Genomic DNA, 19,267 nt, shown 5'->3' with positions numbered 1-19,267 from the left:
CTCTAGTGTCTAATATTATATAACAGTCCTTTAGAAAACAGCCTACATAATTTGAAAAATCGGCAGCCAAATGTCTCCATACAAAAGCCTTAAGAGGCAATATCTTGGTGCTGATAATGGCACAAGAGTCAGCATTTTCAGGAGGTGCAAGTTAGGGTCCTTCCAGCTGAGAAGGGAGGGCAGTGAAGTGTGGGGTATTGGGGGAAACAGGGAAGGCACTGCTCGGTCACTGCAGTGGTCCACCTTGGGAGAAGCATGCGGAAGCAGCGGGAACGGCACAGGGATTGCACCCATGATATTCATTTGGCTTTTCCCATTGCCGGAGTAATTGTGGGACACCTTCTGAGGGGAAGAAAGGCTCTGTGAAAGGAGAGGTAGTTTTCAGGGGGACTGATCAATTTAGGGAGTAAAAGTAACTCCCCCTTGATCTACAGTTTCACTTTCTATTGTTTCAGTTTCCCATGGTCAACCACAGTCTGAAAACATTAAATGGAAAATCCCAGAAGTAATGTGTAAGTTCTAAGTTGCATCCTGTTCTGAGCAGCATAATGAAATCTCAAGCCATCCCGCTCTGTCCTGCTTGGGATGTGAACCGTCCCTTTGTCCACCATATCCACACTGTATATGCTACTTGCCCGATAGTCACTCCACAGCTGTCTTGGTTACCAGGTCAACTGAAGTGGCATCAAAGTGGTTGTGTTCAGGCAACCCTTATAGTGGCCAAATGCTGTCACAACACCTACAACATGCACCTTACTTCATTGCATCATCTTACCTCATCATAAGAAGGGTAAGTACAGCACAATATTTTTATTACAGTATATTGCTATAAGTTATTTTATTATTAACCTTACTGTGCCTAATGTATAAATTACACTTTACAATGAGTATGTATGTATGGGAAAAGCACATTATACATGGGTTTTTGTACTATCTGCAGTTTCAGGCATCCAATGGTGGCCTTGGGATGTATCCCCCACAGATAAGGTGGGACACTAGTGTGTGTGTGTGTGTGTGTGTGTATGTATATGTGTGTGTGTGTGTGTGTGTGTGTATTTATTTGGGAAATTGATTCTGTAGAACCCCTCATTTACCAGGAGTGTATGTTCATTTGAAGACTACTGGTTAACAATGCCAAGTAACAAGTCAAGCAAGGAATGAAGTGAAAAAAATACCTGTTTAAGGAAAATGGAATCATTGATGTGATGAAGGTAGTTTTCAATGCAGTTATATCAAAGTTGGGTGAAACCATATTGAAGTAACTGAGGGTAGGGTTGGCAATGAGTAAATAGACAGTAATAGAAACAAGTTATTAAGATTGGATATAGAAGGCGTGGAATTAGGATTATAATTTAAGTACATATCTAGGAACAATCTTTTTAAAAAGATGTGAAATTTTTTGGGTACAAATGCTGACAGAAATAAGTTCAGTAGACTAAGGGAGGGGTTGATCGCTCAAAAGCAGATAATCTTTGCATAAGAAGATGCAAAGAATTAGCAGTAGCTAGCATTTATTGAGTACTTATTAACTACTAGAGGCCTGGAGCCTGGCCTGCCCCTCTTACACTCCAGGAGCCCTCAGGGGATGTCTTACTAAGGAGTGGGCCTAAGCTGCCCTTTGACCTCCCTCTGTAGGAGGCGACTGGGCCGATAAGGGGAAGTGGCGCCATCACCTGACTGCTGCTGCTACTGCCGACTGCCGGCTGCCTGCGCTACATCTGAAAGGAGGACATTTGGCTGTCTGACCTAACTAGCATATTATGCTTTTATTATGGATTGGTGTGCTAAAGCTTTTTACCCATTCTAATTCGCACAGTAACCCCCCAGGGTGGTTGCTATTGTTACACTCATTTTACAGCCAGGGACTAGAGCTTCAGGCCTAGTTAGGCCCAAGGTCACTCAGTTTATCAGCTAAGGTGGTAGAACTGGGATGTGACCTGGAGTAGACACTTTTCTTTTCTTTTTTTAATATATTTTATTGATTTTTCACAGAGAGGAAGGGAGAGAGATAGCTAGAAACGTCGATGAGAGAGAAACATCGACCAGCTGCCTCTTGCACACCCCCCACTGGGGACGTGCCCACAACCAAGGTACAGGCTCTTGACCGGAATCGAACCCGGGACCTTTCAGTCCACAGACAGACGCTCTACCACTGAGCCAAACTGGTTTCGGCGTGAGACACTTTTCCATGGCTGTGGATTTAGGTGGATGTTCAGAGAATATCTGCCTGACAAAAATCTCTATTTCTTAAATAAGCTGGAAGACAAAGACATGTTAAGAGGAAAGGAAAAAAGAGAGAGTCATTGATGCCAGACAAGTTTGATAATAGAGGTTTTAAATTGTTATTTAGGAGAATGAGAAAAGAGTTTGACTAGAGAAAACACCAAGAACATGCAGTGTTGAGATCAATTAACATTAACTTTTAGTAATACTGATTTGTGCATTTGGAGTTTTTCTCTAGAAATAATCTGCAGAGACTATTCAAGGGATTTTCCAGGAAGGCATTACACAGGGAAAGGTTATTTGGGATACTGACTACAGTCATATTGAAATGATAGCTCAATTAAAAATCTAAACAGGGCATATGAGACAGGTGAAGAAAGATGAATAATAACCTGACATGACTATGTGTGAAGAAATAGAACTGTTAAGATCAGAGGTGAATTTCTAAATTTGAGATTTCAGAGTAAAGTTGTTTTGGATATTGAAAGTACCTAGGAGACAGTAATACAACTAAAGCTCAGTATGTAAATGGTAATGGATGTCAATCAGATATCTGAAATTTATTTCCTCAAACTTTACTGAAAGAATGTGACCTTTTGCTCTCAAATGATCACTTATCCACAATGATCACTTCAGACTTTCCTCTATACTGTCAATGCCCCCAGGTTTAAAGAATTATAGATTTGGCCCTAGCTGGTTTGCTTCAGTAGATAGAGTATCAGCCTGCGGACTGAAGGGTCCCAGGTTCAATTCCGGTCAAGGGCACATGCCCGGGTTGCAGGCTTTATCTCCAGGAGGGAGCATGCAGGAGGCAGCTGATCAATGTTTCTATCTCCCCCTTCCTCTCTGAAATCAATAAAAAGAAATATATTTTAAAAATTATTTTAAAAGTATAGATTCGAGGAATTTTATATATTAATATGCACAAATTTGAAATCTGTTCCTGAGTACCTTTTTAATCAAAAGACAGTTATCCCCACTTTTCAGCTTGCTCCTCTGTCAACTCTGGGTCCCAGCCTTGGATGGGCACAGGTGGGTAAACAGCATGCTGAGCCTCTTCTATTTAAACTACCCAGAACTAGCAGTAAATTCAACATCAGGTCCAACCTTTTCTTTCAGCATTGCATACAAACTTTTTGCTCATAATCCATTATAACCTGGTAGGACCGATGTTGTATATGCAACATGACTGAAACATGAAGCAGTACATGACTAGAAGATGCTGAGGTGAGTCCAACATGGCAGCATAGGACACTGAACTGGCTGCCTCCCAAGAACACAGTGGACCAAAGGGTCCTGGATTCGATTTGGGGCAAGAGCATGAACTTTGGTTGCAGGCAGCAACCAATTGATGTGTTTCTCTCCCATTGTTTCCGTCTTTCCCTCTTTCTTCCACTCTCCCTAAAAATCAATGGAAAAATATCTTTGTGTAAGGATTAACAAACAAAAACAAAAAACAAAACCAACACATCAAACCCTTAAGTATTTAGTTCAGTTGACAGGTTTGATTCAAGTCTTTGAACATGTTACTAAAAAACGATATTTTGAGTTCATTGACTAGCCTATAATGCAGTTTGTGTAAATCTGGTGTACAAACTAACCCCTTAACAGTAGACTTGTTTATTCTTACTCTAACAGAGCTAGCAATTAATTCAGAAAGCAACATTACTTTTCAGGAATTAGGTAATCTAGATAGCAGCATTGGGATAAAATGAAGAGAATTTGTTTCAGCTTCTTATTCAATAAGCCTGTTCCTCAATTTTAGATAATGAGGATAAAGGTATCACAACCAAATATGGGAAACTGCTTTCTCTTTATTTAGGACTTAGGAAGAAAATTAACTTTGGTCACATATTACCTAAAAAAATAACCAAACCAACAACACCCCCGCCCCCCCCCCCCCCCAAAAAAAACACAAAAAAAACTTTTACATATTCCTAGATAGGACCAAATGATCAGAGATATAATTTCTTTTGCAAAACTTGCCAAATATTATTAAAAAATCTAACATTCAATGTAATTTAACGTATATAAAGACTGCTTGAGATCACAGCATTCCAAATGTATGACGGTTATATTTCCATCCTAGCAGGTGTGAAAAGTATTTGCTCTCATGTTGCTTTGGTCCAAAAGAATAGAGCTTAATCAGTAAGAGTACACTAAGTACCTAACCGTATGCCAACATTAATTTAGATTGTTATTGGCAGCAGAAATATCTATGATGAATAGTTCTACTATAACAAAGTATAATAAAATAATTCTTTTCATGAACACATCAGAGTACAGATAAACTTTTATGAGAAAAATATGAACACAAAAAAGACAGCTACCATAAACAAAAAATAGTGACTCTCTCAACTATTTGAAGGATAAAAAGGTGAGATTAGAGGTTTGATAATGCTAATATGAAAGGAAATTGAGTATTGTATTTATTTCTTATTTTATACAACTCTTACGCTTTACAAAATTGATTTTAGTCATGCCCATAAAAGTGTAACCCATGGCATCTGAAAGCAAACACTCTTTGTAATTACTTAAAAGGGCCTTTTTAAAAATTATAATACAAAGGTCTGTGCTCTATAAGCAGTCCTCCACTGTGCATTATAACAATAAGGCTTACTTTTAATACAAAGACTAAGTGTTTGGGAGTTATGAACCACTGGATTTAACAAACATCATTTTATAGTTGCTTTTTGCATCTTTTTTGTTTTTGGGATCCTCCTCTTCATCAGGGTGCTCAGGAGCCTGGAGTTCTTCAGCAGATTCTTCTTTTTCTGACTCTGAATCACTTTCAGAGTCATCTGGACTTTCAGGATCAGGTGAATCATCATCATCATCATCTCCAGCCACATCACCTTCTCCATCATGATCTTCTACCTAAAGCAACAATCAACAGCCTCTTAAATAAATACAATCAAGTACAAAAACTGGAAAAAACATTTCCTAGCCATTAAATTAAGTTTTAAGACTGTCCTATGACCACAGGCTGCCAAAGGAAGAAGTGAAGACTTCATGTGTTTTATATACTGGGGCTTGAGTAGGATTTTGTTTTAAGAAAAGGCTTTGAAGACCACTCATTCACCTATGTGTCCCACCCTCTTTGGAAGCACGAGACAATTTTTTTAAAGTAAATAAGGCAAATTAACTTCTGATTCATAAAAATGTGGAAAACATTGTTTTGGATATTATAGTATCAATGTTTTGCATATTACACTACTTGGGAATAATAAACCTAATAGTTGTAATATCAAAAAAGATGACTCAGGAAACAACTAAGAGAATTCTTCCAAATCAGTACTGACATATTTCATCTATCTTGAATATTCTTCATGCCTATTTAAGATGTACCTTCGTGGAGACACACACGCACACGGACGCACGTGTGAGCGCACAGGGTAAAAAAATAATGACAAAAAGATGCGGTAAGGGTGAGTAAAAAATGTAGTGATGTGTTCAAATTTAAACAACCATCAACTTAAAATAAGACTGCTATATTTTGTACAGATGAAATACATGGTAACCAAAAGCCTATAAGAGGTATACAAGAAATAGAGAAAGGAATCCAAACATAACACTATATAAAGTCATCAACATATAAGAGAAGAGAGCATGAGAATAAAAAAGGAAAAGGGAACTATAAAAACCACACAATTTAATAAAGATACGTAATGGAAATGGGGGGAAAAAAGCTGGGAAACAATTCTTGTATCAGACAAAACAGACATGAAAGGCTGTATCAAGAGATAACGGACATTTCATAATTATAAAGGGATCAATCCAAAAAGAGAATATAACTCTTGTAAACACCTACATACCGAACATAGGAGAACCTAAATATATAAAGCAATTATTAACAGACATAAAGGGAGAGACTGACAATAAGACAACAGTAGGGGACTTTTAACACCCCATTGACATTGGATAAATCATCCAGACAAAAAAATCAACAAGAAAACAACAGCCTTAAATGACACATTAGACTGCATGGACCTGATAGACGAGTTAGGCCACAAAACAAGTTTCAAAACATTTAAGAAGACTGAAATCATCATATCAAGCATCTTCTCCAAACATAATGATATAAAACTAGAAATTACAAGAAACAGAAAAACACAAACACCTAGAGGTTAAAAATATGCTACTGAACAATGAATGAGTTAATAATGAATTACAGAATTCAAAATATATCCAGACAAATTAAAATGAAAACAATACCCAAAATCTATGGGACACAGCCAAAGCAGTTCTAAGAGGGGAATTCATAGTAATAAAGGTCCAACTCAAAAAAGAAGAAAAGCTCAAATAAACAATCTAACCTTACACCCAAAGGAGCTAGAAAAAGAACAAAACCAAAAGCTTGAGTAAAAGGAAGGAAATAATAAAGATCAGGGTGAAAATAAAAGAAATAGTTCAAAGAAAATAGAAAAAAGTCCATAAAGCTAAGAGCTGGTTTCTCTGAAAAGATTAAAAAAAAAAACCTGATTAACAGACCAATTACTAGTAATGAAATGGAATCAGTAATCAAAAAAAACTCCCAACAAACTAGTCTTGGACCACATGACTTCAGAGTTGAATTCTACCAAAGAAAAATTAATATCTATTCTTAAATTGTTCCCAAAGAATTGAAGAAGAAATGCTCCCAGACTTATTTTATCGGGCCAGCATTACCATACCAAAATCAGACAGAAACACTATAAAAATAGAAAATTATAGGCTAATGTCTTTCATGAACATAGATGCAAAAATCTTCAACAAAATATTAATAAACTGAATTCAACAATAATTCTAAAGATCATACACTACTATCAAGTGGGATTTATTCCCGGTATGCAATGTTGGTTCAGTATCCACAAATTAATTAATGTGATAAACCAGATAAATAAAATGAAAGACAAAAATTATATGATCTTATCAACAGTTGTAGAAAAGCATCTGATGAAAATGCAACATCCATTTATGATGAAAACTCTCAGCAATATGGGGAAAGATAACTCAAACCCAACATAATAAATATGACATACCCACAGTTAACATACTCAATGTTCAAAAATGAAAGCTTTTCCTTTAAGAACAGGAGGAAGACAAGGGATGTCCATACTCATCAACTTCATTTAACAAAGTATTGGAAATCCTGGGCCATAGCAATCATACAAGAAAAATATTTAAAATTTCCATCCAAATTGGACAGGAAAAAGTAAAATTGTCAGATGATAATAGTTGAATGCATAAAGAACATGTGGTTCACATACACAATGGAATATTACTCGGCCATAAAAAAAAAAAAATGAAATCTTGCCATTTGCCACTACATGGAAGGATCTAGAAGGTATTATGCTAAGTGAAATAAGCCAGAGAAAGAGAAATATGATTTCACTTATATGTGGAATCTAAAAAACAAAATAAATGAACAGAAAAGAAACAAACTCACAGATACAAAAACAAATTGATGGTTGCCAGATGGAAGGGGTGTTGGAAAGATGGGTATAAAATGTGAAAGGGATTAAGAAGTACAAATTGCCAGTTATAAAAATAGTCACAGGGATGTACAGTAGAGCACAGGGACTATAGTCAATAATATTGTAATTACTATGTATGGTGCCAGATGGGTACTACACTTATTGTGACCACTTCATAAGGTATATAATTGTTTAATCACTATGTTGTACACCTAAAACTAATATGGCATTTTATGTCAACTATACTGAAAAAATGTGCCCTAGCAATTATCTAAAGCAGAATTTACATAAGCTGCTATCAGAAAAGTTATTAATAAATCTCTAAAAATCTCTTATCTACACAAATCTAGTACAGCATATAAAAATATTTTAAGTAACTAAAATTTTATCGAATTGCAAATTGATTATCTTCCCATTTAATGAAAATACATTAATTACTACCTCACTGAAGCCAAGTCCACAATGTCTTCGATATCTTCCTGACAATTTACTGTCCATACTTTGCTGATATTGAGACTCCAGTTCTTCATTAATTTTCTTGTCTTCTTCCCCTGCATGTCCAGGGTACTTTGGTTATGTTTCAGTCAAATTAATAAAAATATTTGATTACACAAAAAAAACCCTTAATACAAATGCTATTATAATCAGGGCTGATTTCTTGAACTGTGACTAATTTTACAATTAATTTTGTGAATGGATTTCTATACCATACACCTTAATGGACATAAAATAATTGAAATATATACTTATAATTACTTTTTAATAGCCAACCCTTCTAAGTATAAAAATGTTTACAAAATATAAACAGCTTATATTTTCCCACATAATTTACACTAGACACAGAGTCTCAGAAAAACTGTATGGATTTCCGATCTTCTAAAAATTAATTACTAGAAACTCTGGCTATTATATATTTTAGCTTATTTATAATCTAAAAACTATTCTCCTGAAAGTGCAAGTTTTCTTCTAGTTACCAAAAAACCTCCAAACAAAACCTTTTATATTAGAATAAAAATAATGAAAAGACATAATTCTTTTGGAGGATGGTTAGATAAAATGACCTTGTAATGGTTCTCCTTTATGACTTCCTTTGCATATCAGTTTATTGAAGCAACATAAATGTTTTTATCATGAAACATGATAAATATTTTTACATATATACTGTTATATGTAGTTATTTAACAGAAAACTAAACTACCACATAAGAACTCAATGTTATCAATACAATCAAAGCTTTCTGTGCATGACATTTTAATTTGTAAATAAAAGAGGAATTTCACATTTTAATCACCAATGTTGGTGCTTTTCATTATTGTCATTCATAAAACCCCCAGTTTGAAAAAGCAGTTGAATATATTTCCATTCTGCAAAGCTCAGCGACTCAACTTTTTGTAGCAATGCAAATTAATTTAGAAATTGTTTAATTTAGAAATTGTTTAATACCAGAAGTATAAAATACCAATTAATTTCTAAAATGTGCTACATATTCTAGGTCAGTAAAAAGCTAATTTAAATACTTTAACTGTTTTGTTAAATATACTAAGGTCATTATGCCCTATTATTAATGTTCATATCAAGGTCAATTTGAAGTAGGAGAAAATTTCACTTTTCAGCAGACAGAATCTAAATTCAAATCCATTTCCAGTTCTTATTTAAAAGTTTTACCCCCACAATTTTTTTAAGTTAATTTTTTCAGGCTTTGCAATGAATTTTAGTTCTTCAAAGATTTCAGAACAAAATAGTGAATAAACTATAAACCAGTAAAATATGCCAATTATAACATATGCTAAATAATTTATAAAGTAAAAAATATATAAAGTCAATACATACTACAGTTTGTAAGATGAGGCATAAAATCTTACTACAATTAAAATATATAAGTCAGTAAAAATGAAGTCTTAAAAGGGTCAGTTTCTTGGTTAAAATATCACATTGATATATACTCTATACTCTCAAATCTTTTAAAAATCAAAGTATATAATAATTATTGCATAATGTATGTAATATGTTTACATATACTATGTACATTTCCAAGTCTAATATTTTAAATATCATTTTAATTATGTTTTAAATTTCTTACCTGTTCTGAAGTGAGATGTTGATTTGTGATCTCCTATAACAAGACGACCAGTATGTTCTTTCTATAAGGAGGCAGAAAATGTATTAGAATTTGAGACCACTAATCTATATATATATAAAAGCCTAAGTGACTGTTCGACTGGTAGCTATAACGCACACTGACCACCAGATGGGGTCTGGCCAATCGGGACTGGGTGAGATGGACCAGACATGCCCTGGATGAAATCCGTGCATGGACTGGTTTCAGACCAATCTCCGCAGGCCAGGGACCACAGGAGGGCTCCAGGGTGTGTCTGGCCTGTCTTGTCCAGTCTCGATAAGGGCCAGCAGACAAGCCAGGGAGGGACCCCACCATTACATGAATCCGTGCACTGGGCTTCTAGTTTAACATAATTATTGAGTGTCTACTTACTATATGCCTGACACTATACTAGGCTTCTGGGATACAGTGCAGAAAAAAAGATTAAGTTTAGATCTCTGTCTTTATGGAATTTACATTCTAGCAATGGTAGGGACATGGTGGGTGGGAGGGGGAGAGAAACAAAAGTAAATTATGTATGTTAGAAGGTAGTAAATGCCATTAAAACACATACAAATTAAACAGAGTAGAGGAAGAGGGTGGAGAGTATGTAAAGAACAAGCTGGAATTTTAAGTGGGAAAGACAGATAACTAAAAATTGAAGACAATCTAAGTATCTTCTTTTCTAAGAAGGCCAATTAAATGAATTGCTTTAACTTTCCCACCTTCTTTTTCTGGTGTCTCAGGCATATCTCATGGAGACTGCAAATGAGACTATTTAGCTAGCTGAAAATGAAACAGACTTATAATGCATTTTAATAAATCTTTAAAATATAAAAAATGAAAATCATTATTACTACTGACATAACATCCTCAAATTGCTAGCTCATTAGTATTTGGTGGCAATGAGCACCCAATCTCAAACTATCAAAAAGAACACAAGTTAAAATAATCTAGTTATATAAAACAAATTTTTCCATTGATTTTTAGATAGAGTGAGAGGAAGGTGGAGTGAGAGAAACAATGATGTGAGACAGAGACATCGATTGATTGCCTCCCACATGTGCCCTGGCTAGAGCCAGGGAATCGAACCTACAACCCAGGTACATGCCCCTGACCAGGAATTGAACCCATGATCCTTTGGTGCAAGGGCCACTGCTCTAACCATAGAACCACACCGGCCAGGGCCCAATCCACTCTTTATGGTTCATATTCAGTTTCATAATGTAAAGAAATTGTTCAGTAGGACACTTAGTGACTTTGCAAAGCAATCTTAAATCATCTGTGAAGATATAGTTAACAAATCTTTCTATTGTAAAAGGATGACAGACACATTCTCCATACCCAAAGATACTACTGAAAACTTCAAGCATTAATGTTTTACATGCCATTAACACATAAGCAAATCAATGATTCAATATGTTGTTTCTTTAAATTCCAGAAAATACATCATTAACAAGATTTGAATATATAATGGCAGTGGTCTATTCATACTTTCTCAGCTAGTTCTCTCTGTGACCAATAAAATACTTATAGTAGTTGGCTAGGATTAGGAATGTGGCCACAAGCCAGAACAAATCAAATCAGCCTATTTGAGCAAAGCTACCATTTTGTCTTGCTAGCAAAGAATTTAATGTATGTTAAACAGTTCATTTACTGGTAGCCAAATTTCTTTTTAAATGTTCAATATGTTCCCTCCCCTTTTATTGATATAATTCAGTACTGGTAGCTATAATGCATATTTTGTTAGTGTCCTTCCTAAGTACTCAAAGAGTTTTCATTCTACCAGGTTTAGCATGCCCTCTAAACTATTACTTATTTTATATATCCTTAGCAACTCTTTTATTTGCATGAACCTAGGTGAACTTCAAAATACTTTCTATGAAAAATTATAAATTATGGAAAATCTGAATTAATGAGACCTACAAATACCTTCTTTGTATACATCTTCATGCTTTGCATGATCTCTCCCTACCCTCAATCCCACTGCTGTATTCTGGCTAACTCCTTATCCTTTCAGATTCAGATCAATTCTATTTCTGGAAAAGTTTCTTATACTGCTAAGTCAGGGCTAGCTATCTTTCTTGTCTGTTGAGTCCACAGCACTATGTATATAGCTCTTTCATAGCAATTATAATTCTGAATTGTTATTATCTGATTTCCTCTATTACATGATGGCTCCAAACATGTGCTATTGCTCTATGTGATGCCCCCCACCTCCCACCAGACCTTGTAAAGTACCTGGCATATAGTGGTCAGTAACTATTGGTAAAACTAAAATGCACAAATACATTCTCATATAAATAACAAAAACGAAAAGCAGAATTTCATTGTAAGGATCTTAAAAGAGAAAAATTTCCCTATTTCTTCCACATTCTATTTGTAGAAAGGCTATCAGGACAATGTTACAAAAAAAAAAAAAAAAAAAAAAATGTACTTGCTTACAAAAAATAAATACCTTGCTACCACTGTATTTGAATGTAAAACTAAATTGCTAGGAAAAGAGTTTTTTTAATAGGTGATGTTTTTCTGGCACCTATATTTTATATCTTCTATTATGTTAATCAAAGGAATTTCATAAAAATAAATTGAACATTTTAAAAATCAGAGATAAAGATTATTCCCTTGGTTACTTTTTCAAGGGCTGGAAGAAGTGATATGACTACCAATGGGTCTGTCCAGTAATACCTTGTATCAAATAATTAGTCTAACAAATGGCAAAACATAACTTTAACATCTTCTTTCTTCTGTAGGCGTCTCCTCAAACCAAAAATTTTTTCTATACAATTCCTAAAGCTACTGCCCAGAGGCAATGAGAATCCTAAGACATAGTACGAATTTTAAGCGCTCAGTTTGGTCAGCTATATTTCCCAAAGCCTAAAATAATCATGCAGAACAGGGAAATGGGATCCAAGTATATTCAGTACTTCTCACTTAACATAACATACACAGAAAAAGGTATTATTTTCACAGAAAAGAAAGAAAGCATACTGTCTGATGCTTACCTTTCCTGCGCCCATAAGCCTCAAGAATTTTTGTTTTCTTTCTTCATTACCTAAGTCTGCTGCCTCCCAATTGCTAGATCCAAGCTGGAAAAGAAATTCACATATTAATTTGTTTTGCCTAATATTAAGTATTAAAAATGTTTCAGTTTACCAGTACATTTTAAGTTTTTTCCCCCGGCAGTTTTAACTGTGGGCTCATTCTTATTTAGGAAATTAATGCACATGTATCATAAATATGCAGCCAACTTACGATGGCTCAACAAGATTTTTCATATGATGGTATGAAAGTGATGCCCATTTAGTAGAAACTGGTCAGAATAAGCTATGATGTTCGGTAGGTTAAGTTTGCATTTTTGACTTAATGGTATTTTCAACTTACGATGGGTTTATTGGGATATAAACACATTGGAGGAGCATCTTATTCCTTTTGTTACCTCAAGGCAGAAGCTTTTAGTTATTTTGTAGCCAGAAAGCTTAGTTTTCAAATTTGTTTCTATCAGCATCATCTGAAGGGCTTGTTAGAACACCCCAGGAATTGCAGATTCAGTCGGTCTGAGAAGGGGCTCACAGATTTCATTTCTAACAAATTCCTCAAGTGATACGGTTCATGTGGGCAACCAGATGTTAATACCTACTGCCCCAGAGCTTTATAGGACTCTAGAAGACGTAGTACTTTGAACACAGAGGGCTGCCAAGTTGTTAGTTTAAGTTAGCTAAATGCTTTTAGGACAATTTAACATCAGAGTTTACTGGACCCTATTTTAGTTTTCCAGTTTCTTTTCTTTTTCTAATTTTATTTTTATTGATATCAGAGAGAAAGGGAGAGGGAGAAACAGAAACATCAATGATGAGAATCATTGATTGGCTGCCTCTCGCATGCCCTTCACTGGCGACCGAGCCTGCAATCTGGGTATGTGCTCTTGACCAGAATCGAACCTGGGACCCTTCAGTCCTCAGGCCAACGCTCTATCCACTGAGTAAAACCAGCTTGGGCATCAGTTTCTTCGTGAGGAGTTCTAGTTTTTGTAAGGATATGTTATGACTTTCATTTACTCTTAAAGGTTTTCCAAAGAATAAAGAGAAAGTTTACTTATTTTTTAAAAGAACAGAATAACCCTAGCTGGTTTGGCTCAGAGGATGGAGTGTTGGCCTGCGGACTGAAGGGTCCCGGGTTCGATTCTGGCCGAGGGCACATGCCTGGATAGCGGGGCTTGCAGAAGACGGCCAATCGGTGATTCTCTATCATTACTGATGTTTCTGTCTCTCTATCCCTCTCCCTTCCTCTCTGAAATCAATACAAATATATTTTTTAAAAATTTTAAATGAAAAATAAAATAAAAACAGAATAACCCACAGTACCTTATAATTATCAAATATTGGGCCAAATCAGTATCAAATATTGAACCATTTGATAAATCGAATATTGTGGAATCCTAATGTTATTTCTCTCTACATCTTGAAACCAATGCAAGAATTACTTTAAATCACCAATTATTTCCAACTATGCTAAAAATGACTAAAATAGTAAGAAAATAGAAAAACAGTATTAGAAGAGTTTTCTCATTATGTTGTCTAAAGTACTGCATTACTTTCAAGAAAACCCCTCTGTTGGTCACTTCTAGCTTTCTTTGGACACAGTTAATTCAGATTTTTTTCATTTCTACCCAAAATTGCAAGTGGGTAAAATATTGGAAACTGACAAAAGGCATTTCACAATTATTAGACAAGTAAGTAGTGGAATGCAAACTGACAAGTGATGGCAAATTGTATATGCAAAAATCTTATGAGTCTTTGAATTATGAAGTAAATAACTTTTTCCAACCAAAAATCAATTATAGACTAAGAAAAAATAAATATAATATTCTCATCCAGAGAGTAACTCAACAGGAAGGCCTTCATCCTGCAATATTTTGTTCTAATAGCATGGACCATCCTGTTTTTCTAAAATGATATAAAACTTTTATGTTATCTGTACACCAAAACTTACTTGATATGGTTTGTAAATGGACAAATGATGAAGGCAGGTGTGTATACAAAGATGACTAGAATGAATGTAGAAATGAAAACATTCAGTGATCATTCTAATCGAGTTTATAATTTAAAAATGAAAATGTTTCACGTTTATGGAGCAGACGACCCCTTTAACACAAAATTATGAGCAATCATATGTTTAAAATAATTCAAGTAGTATTATATTTTGATGATACAAATATAAGAACTAGAATAACTTCCTAATAAGCTAAAATCTATTAGAAATAGGTTTGTAATCTTAAATTATATGTTCCAGCTTCACACATAACAACTAATAGGCAGTTAGCTATATTCAGAGGATGCTCATCATTTTGGGTATGTATGTCATGAAAATGTGGAATACAAATTTGATTTGGTATGGTTAAATTCATATTAGAATTTCTAATGAAGGCGATTTTCACTATTCTCCTTACTTATGAAAATTATTTGTAAAAAAAAAGATTAATAGAATATAATAAAAGAAACACTGATGGCCATTTCTTCTGGGCATATGAGAGTTAAAACTATTTGTACTATAATACATGGACAACCATGGCTCTTTTAAATTCCTTTTGGTAGGGGGATTACATGCTCTCATAATTTTGGCTAAGTTCCAAATTTCTGCTTCTTTCCATCTGACAGCTCATCTTTTCACAGACCAGTTAGTTCTGAACTATTTCTGGTTCAATATAGTTTAAAAAAATTAAAGTCTAGTGAAGCTTAAGTTCTGAATTCCACCAAAATTACTTGCTCTGTTAACCTCCTAGGCTGGCATTTAACATCTTTTCATTCCTTATCTATACAGCAAGGCTTCTTTAAAACTCTTGTCTTAACACTTAAAATTGCAGTGTTTTACAACTTGCAAACTGCTTTCATTTACATTCTCTCAAGAGTCCATTTAATAAATAAAGACAATGAGGCAAAGAGGCTAAGGGATTTGCTTCCATTCTCTAGCCTTAAGTCCTCTGCTCTTTCCACATTATACCTTACACAAATGAGATAGAGTATTTGGAAATAGTTTATGAACTAGTTATAAAAATATATAAAAAGACCAAATGTTCAATGTCTTTATATAAATAACCTTATCATTTACAATTTATAGTACTAATACTTTTAAAGCTGTTGATATTCTATAGAACTGTAATCAATTTACCTCCAATAATACCATAGTAACTTTTGAAATTGTCAGCATTTTCCTAGAGTTGGATTCTGTGATTTAATATCTTTTTAACTATTTGATAATCCCACTTAATATGTGAGGTCAGTGGGGGGAAAAAAACCTTTCAATTATCTTTTACATGCAGTGGATGTTCATTAGAAACTATTGACCATCAGGGGTCTTCAAACTATGGCCCGTGGGCCACATGCGGCCCGCAGAGGAGTCTGATCCGGCCCGCCAGGTTTTTTGGGCAGTGAGCGCAGCTGAGGTGTTACAGTAGGAATTAGTAGTTCATATAGTCCGGCCTTCCAGCTCTCTGAGGGACCGTGATTTGGCCCCCACTTTAAAAAGTTTGAGGACCCCTGAACTACATGTTATAATTAGTTGATTTTCTACAATTTATATGTATATTTAAAACCATTTTAAAATGTTTTACGTATATTAAAATATTTTACAAACAAGTTCTTAAAAGATAATTCCCAATTACCATTAAAAATAAAATTCATAGGAAGCAAACTTAAAAAAATCCACTATTAAGGGATAGTATTGCACTATAATATAAAATCAACAACATAATCAATTTTAGGGAATGTGTGATGGTGCTAAGTCCTGATTTGATTTATAACTATAACCATCATCTTCAAATAGAATGCTTGTAGAACTGGAAAAAATCTTAAAGGTCATCTAGTTTAAACTGATCCCATCAGAAGCTATGTCTTAATTACTTAATCCCCTTAACTTTGTGTTAAATTACTTAATATCACCAAGAATTTTCTGTCAAGCTAAAAGAGTATGTCTCTTGATCTAGCAAAACAGGTACCTAACATTCTAACAATCAGGTCACAATTAAATATCAAGAGGGAAAGAAAACAATGTAATAGCTTTTGAAATGGCACCCAGGTTACTTAAAAGCCTAGATAAATTCACAGCATGAACTGGATTACCATATCAACAAGAAGAGATCTAAACGCCTCTTGTAGGGAGGAACAGAGGGCATGAATAAAGCTCACAATAACTATTCATCCTCAAACCTTTACTGATTGCTAATCTTTCTTGCAAAGCTCAAAGAGCTTTACTATTCTGGACCTAACCCTTCCATCCATAGAGTGGTGGGTCTTAACCATTATTTCACTTGCTACAAAAGATACACATTAGTAGTATTCAGTGAGCCTTTTTATGATTCACAAAATAAGATATTATGAAAGGCACTGAACTGAAGTATAAGAAAATAAAAAATAAAAAACACACACGATACATTCGGTAGCTGACAGTGCTTTAAACAACAACGGAAAGAAAACTAGATGTTGTTCCTTCACCCTCCTTAAAGATGACCTCCCCATCAGCATTCTCAGGGGGCATGTATTTATCCACTGCAAGGTGACCTCGTTTTAAGTTTACTGGCTACTGCAGTCTCCATGACAATGAATGCGCTAGGAGCTGGGGCAGATACATACCAAAAGGCCTACGATAAAGCACATACTTATTCATCTTTGAATTTCCAACACCTGGCACAGCAGTAAATATTTAATGTGTTACTTTAGGAAATGAATGGTTTGCTATTTAAACTGACGTGCTGGGGTGGGGGTGGGGGGAGGAAATCCGAGGGAGAAGGGAGGAGGGAGGTACTTGACATCAAAACGGGCTTCTAGGTCGCAACGTCTCAGACCTCAGCACCACCTTGCGCCAGTAACAAATGACTCCCCTGATACAATTTTTTCCATTCCACACTGTTCTGAGTTTACTCTTAACAGTAAAGACTAACTGTTAACAATACGCTGCAACAATAAACCCGGCCGGAGAATCTGCCTGCCCAGGTTGCACGAACACGTAGACCCTGTCACAGGAGCAGTTTAAGCCTAAAACAGGGCGGGTCCTGCCGTCTCTCCCGAGTGGAAAGACCCGACCAAGAGGCTTCCTCAGCCCCCCAAAGGGGCAAAGAAGACCTCTTGACGACGCTCTTTCACTTCCCGACCGGTCGACCGTACAGGATTTCCTTCCTCGACCCCCCTTCCTACGCAGGCCTCTGGTGCTCAGCGTGCGGCCCTCTTAAAACCTTGCGACCCTAAATAAAGAAGGGAGACATTTCCCAGTCCTCTGGGGGCCCCCCGCCTTCCCTTCCTTTTCGGGCCACCTCCGGCGCTTTCCTCCATCTACACCCACCCTTCCCGGCCTACCCCAACCTTCAGTAGGCCTCAACCCTCATCCATTCCGCCATTGTTATTTACATCGTCGTCTGGGGAGGCGGAACGCTTCACCCCGTGCGGATGGGACTCCCTGGCAGCACTCATCGTTGCGGGGACCCCGACAGCAAATGCCAAAAACCGAGTCTCTGTTCTTCTCAGCTCCGGCACCAGCAGCCTGCAATCTGCCTCCCGGACCAAGCAGCGCCACTTCAGAACGCAGAGCACGTCGGCCCTTCTCTGCCGCAGTCGTCACGACGCAGCCGCTCGCCACCCCTAGAGCACCCTGGGAGTTGTAGTTTCCTGGCTGACTCCGTACGGCCTGAACGAGAGGCGAAGAGGGGCGACGGAAACTACTATTCCCAGGAAGCCCAGTGGCGCACCTCGCGCTATATGGCGGGAGTGTCCTCTGAGGCCCCGCCCTCTCCGGCCGCTGGAGGAAGCTTTCCCGCGGATGGGTATGGCGGTGAGCGTTGTGGCGAAGCTTCCTTGGCACAGAAGGAGACTTAAGAGTGGGTTTTTCGCTTTTCACTAAGGTGCCACCCGGTTGACCTACGTGTCCGTCATAGTTAAGCACCTTAGGTTTCAATGTAATGTTTGAGGCTTCTTATGTGAATCCTCACGAGTGAGCTTACTCCCAATACAAAAACCTTTGAGGGAAAAAATGGCTTCTACTGTTTCCACCCCGGTGCTCTCTTATGACTGGTAGAGGTTTCGAGGTGACCAACGGTGCAGCTTTCTAGAAGTTTCCGAGGAATATTTTGCTGCTTTCTCTTTTTCACTGAGATGAGTCCGCAATGATGGTGTACCAGTTTTATGGGCAGTTATTGAAACTGACCCTCTCCACCCCCCCCCCTCCCCCCAGGAATTTTGTAAGCTTTCCTCGTGGCTTTGTATGAAGTGGCAGCGACCCTGTGTGATCCGGATGCTGGTGTGTAGGCATTGTATTTTGGGGGGAGTCTTCACCAAGTGAAGCCCCGCATCCCCAAACCAGGATTTCTGTCAGAAAGCCATGTTATCTTTTTTTCCCCTTAAGAAAAAATATTTACTGTTTTTATTGAGGTGGAATTCACATAACATGAAATTAATCATCTTAAAGTGTACAATTAAGGGGCATTTAGTGCATTCAGGTTTCT

At 36.5% G+C, this 19,267-nt stretch overlaps 1 protein-coding gene across 1 annotated transcript; it reads right to left on the bottom strand.

Moving 5' to 3' along the window:
- Nucleotides 1–4,629: 4,629 nt before the first annotated feature.
- On the bottom strand, nucleotides 4,630–18,400 carry LOC311628321 (small acidic protein). The gene is made up of 5 exons (XM_084895479.1): nucleotides 18,177–18,400; nucleotides 12,783–12,866; nucleotides 9,760–9,820; nucleotides 8,121–8,230; nucleotides 4,630–5,100 (listed from the first exon to the last, which is right to left on the bottom strand). The coding sequence occupies exons 1-5, from the start codon at nucleotides 18,237–18,239 to the stop codon at nucleotides 4,873–4,875; spliced, it is 546 nt and encodes a 181-aa protein (XP_084751605.1). The 5' UTR covers nucleotides 18,240–18,400; the 3' UTR covers nucleotides 4,630–4,872.
- Between the last annotated feature and the right edge of the window lie 867 nt (nucleotides 18,401–19,267).

Source organism: Pipistrellus hanaki, assembly GCF_964339955.1.
Source record: "Pipistrellus hanaki genome assembly, chromosome: 9".
NCBI classification, from domain to species: Eukaryota; Metazoa; Chordata; class Mammalia; order Chiroptera; family Vespertilionidae; genus Pipistrellus; species Pipistrellus hanaki.
This window is presented reverse-complemented; position numbering and strand designations above follow the sequence as displayed.

Excerpts from the sequence above, each read along its gene's own strand:
- LOC311628321 (XM_084895479.1), bottom strand. The coding sequence starts at position 18,239 with ATGAGTGCTGCCAGGGAGTCCCATCCGCACGGGGTGAAGCGTTCCGCC. Across the intron at positions 9,821-12,782 it reads GGCTTATGGGCGCAGGAAAG|AAAGAACATACTGGTCGTCT; the intron begins GTAAGCATCAGA and ends GCCTCCTTATAG. Across the intron at positions 5,101-8,120 it reads GTGGACTTGGCTTCAGTGAG|GTAGAAGATCATGATGGAGA; the intron begins GTAGTAATTAAT and ends TTGTTGCTTTAG.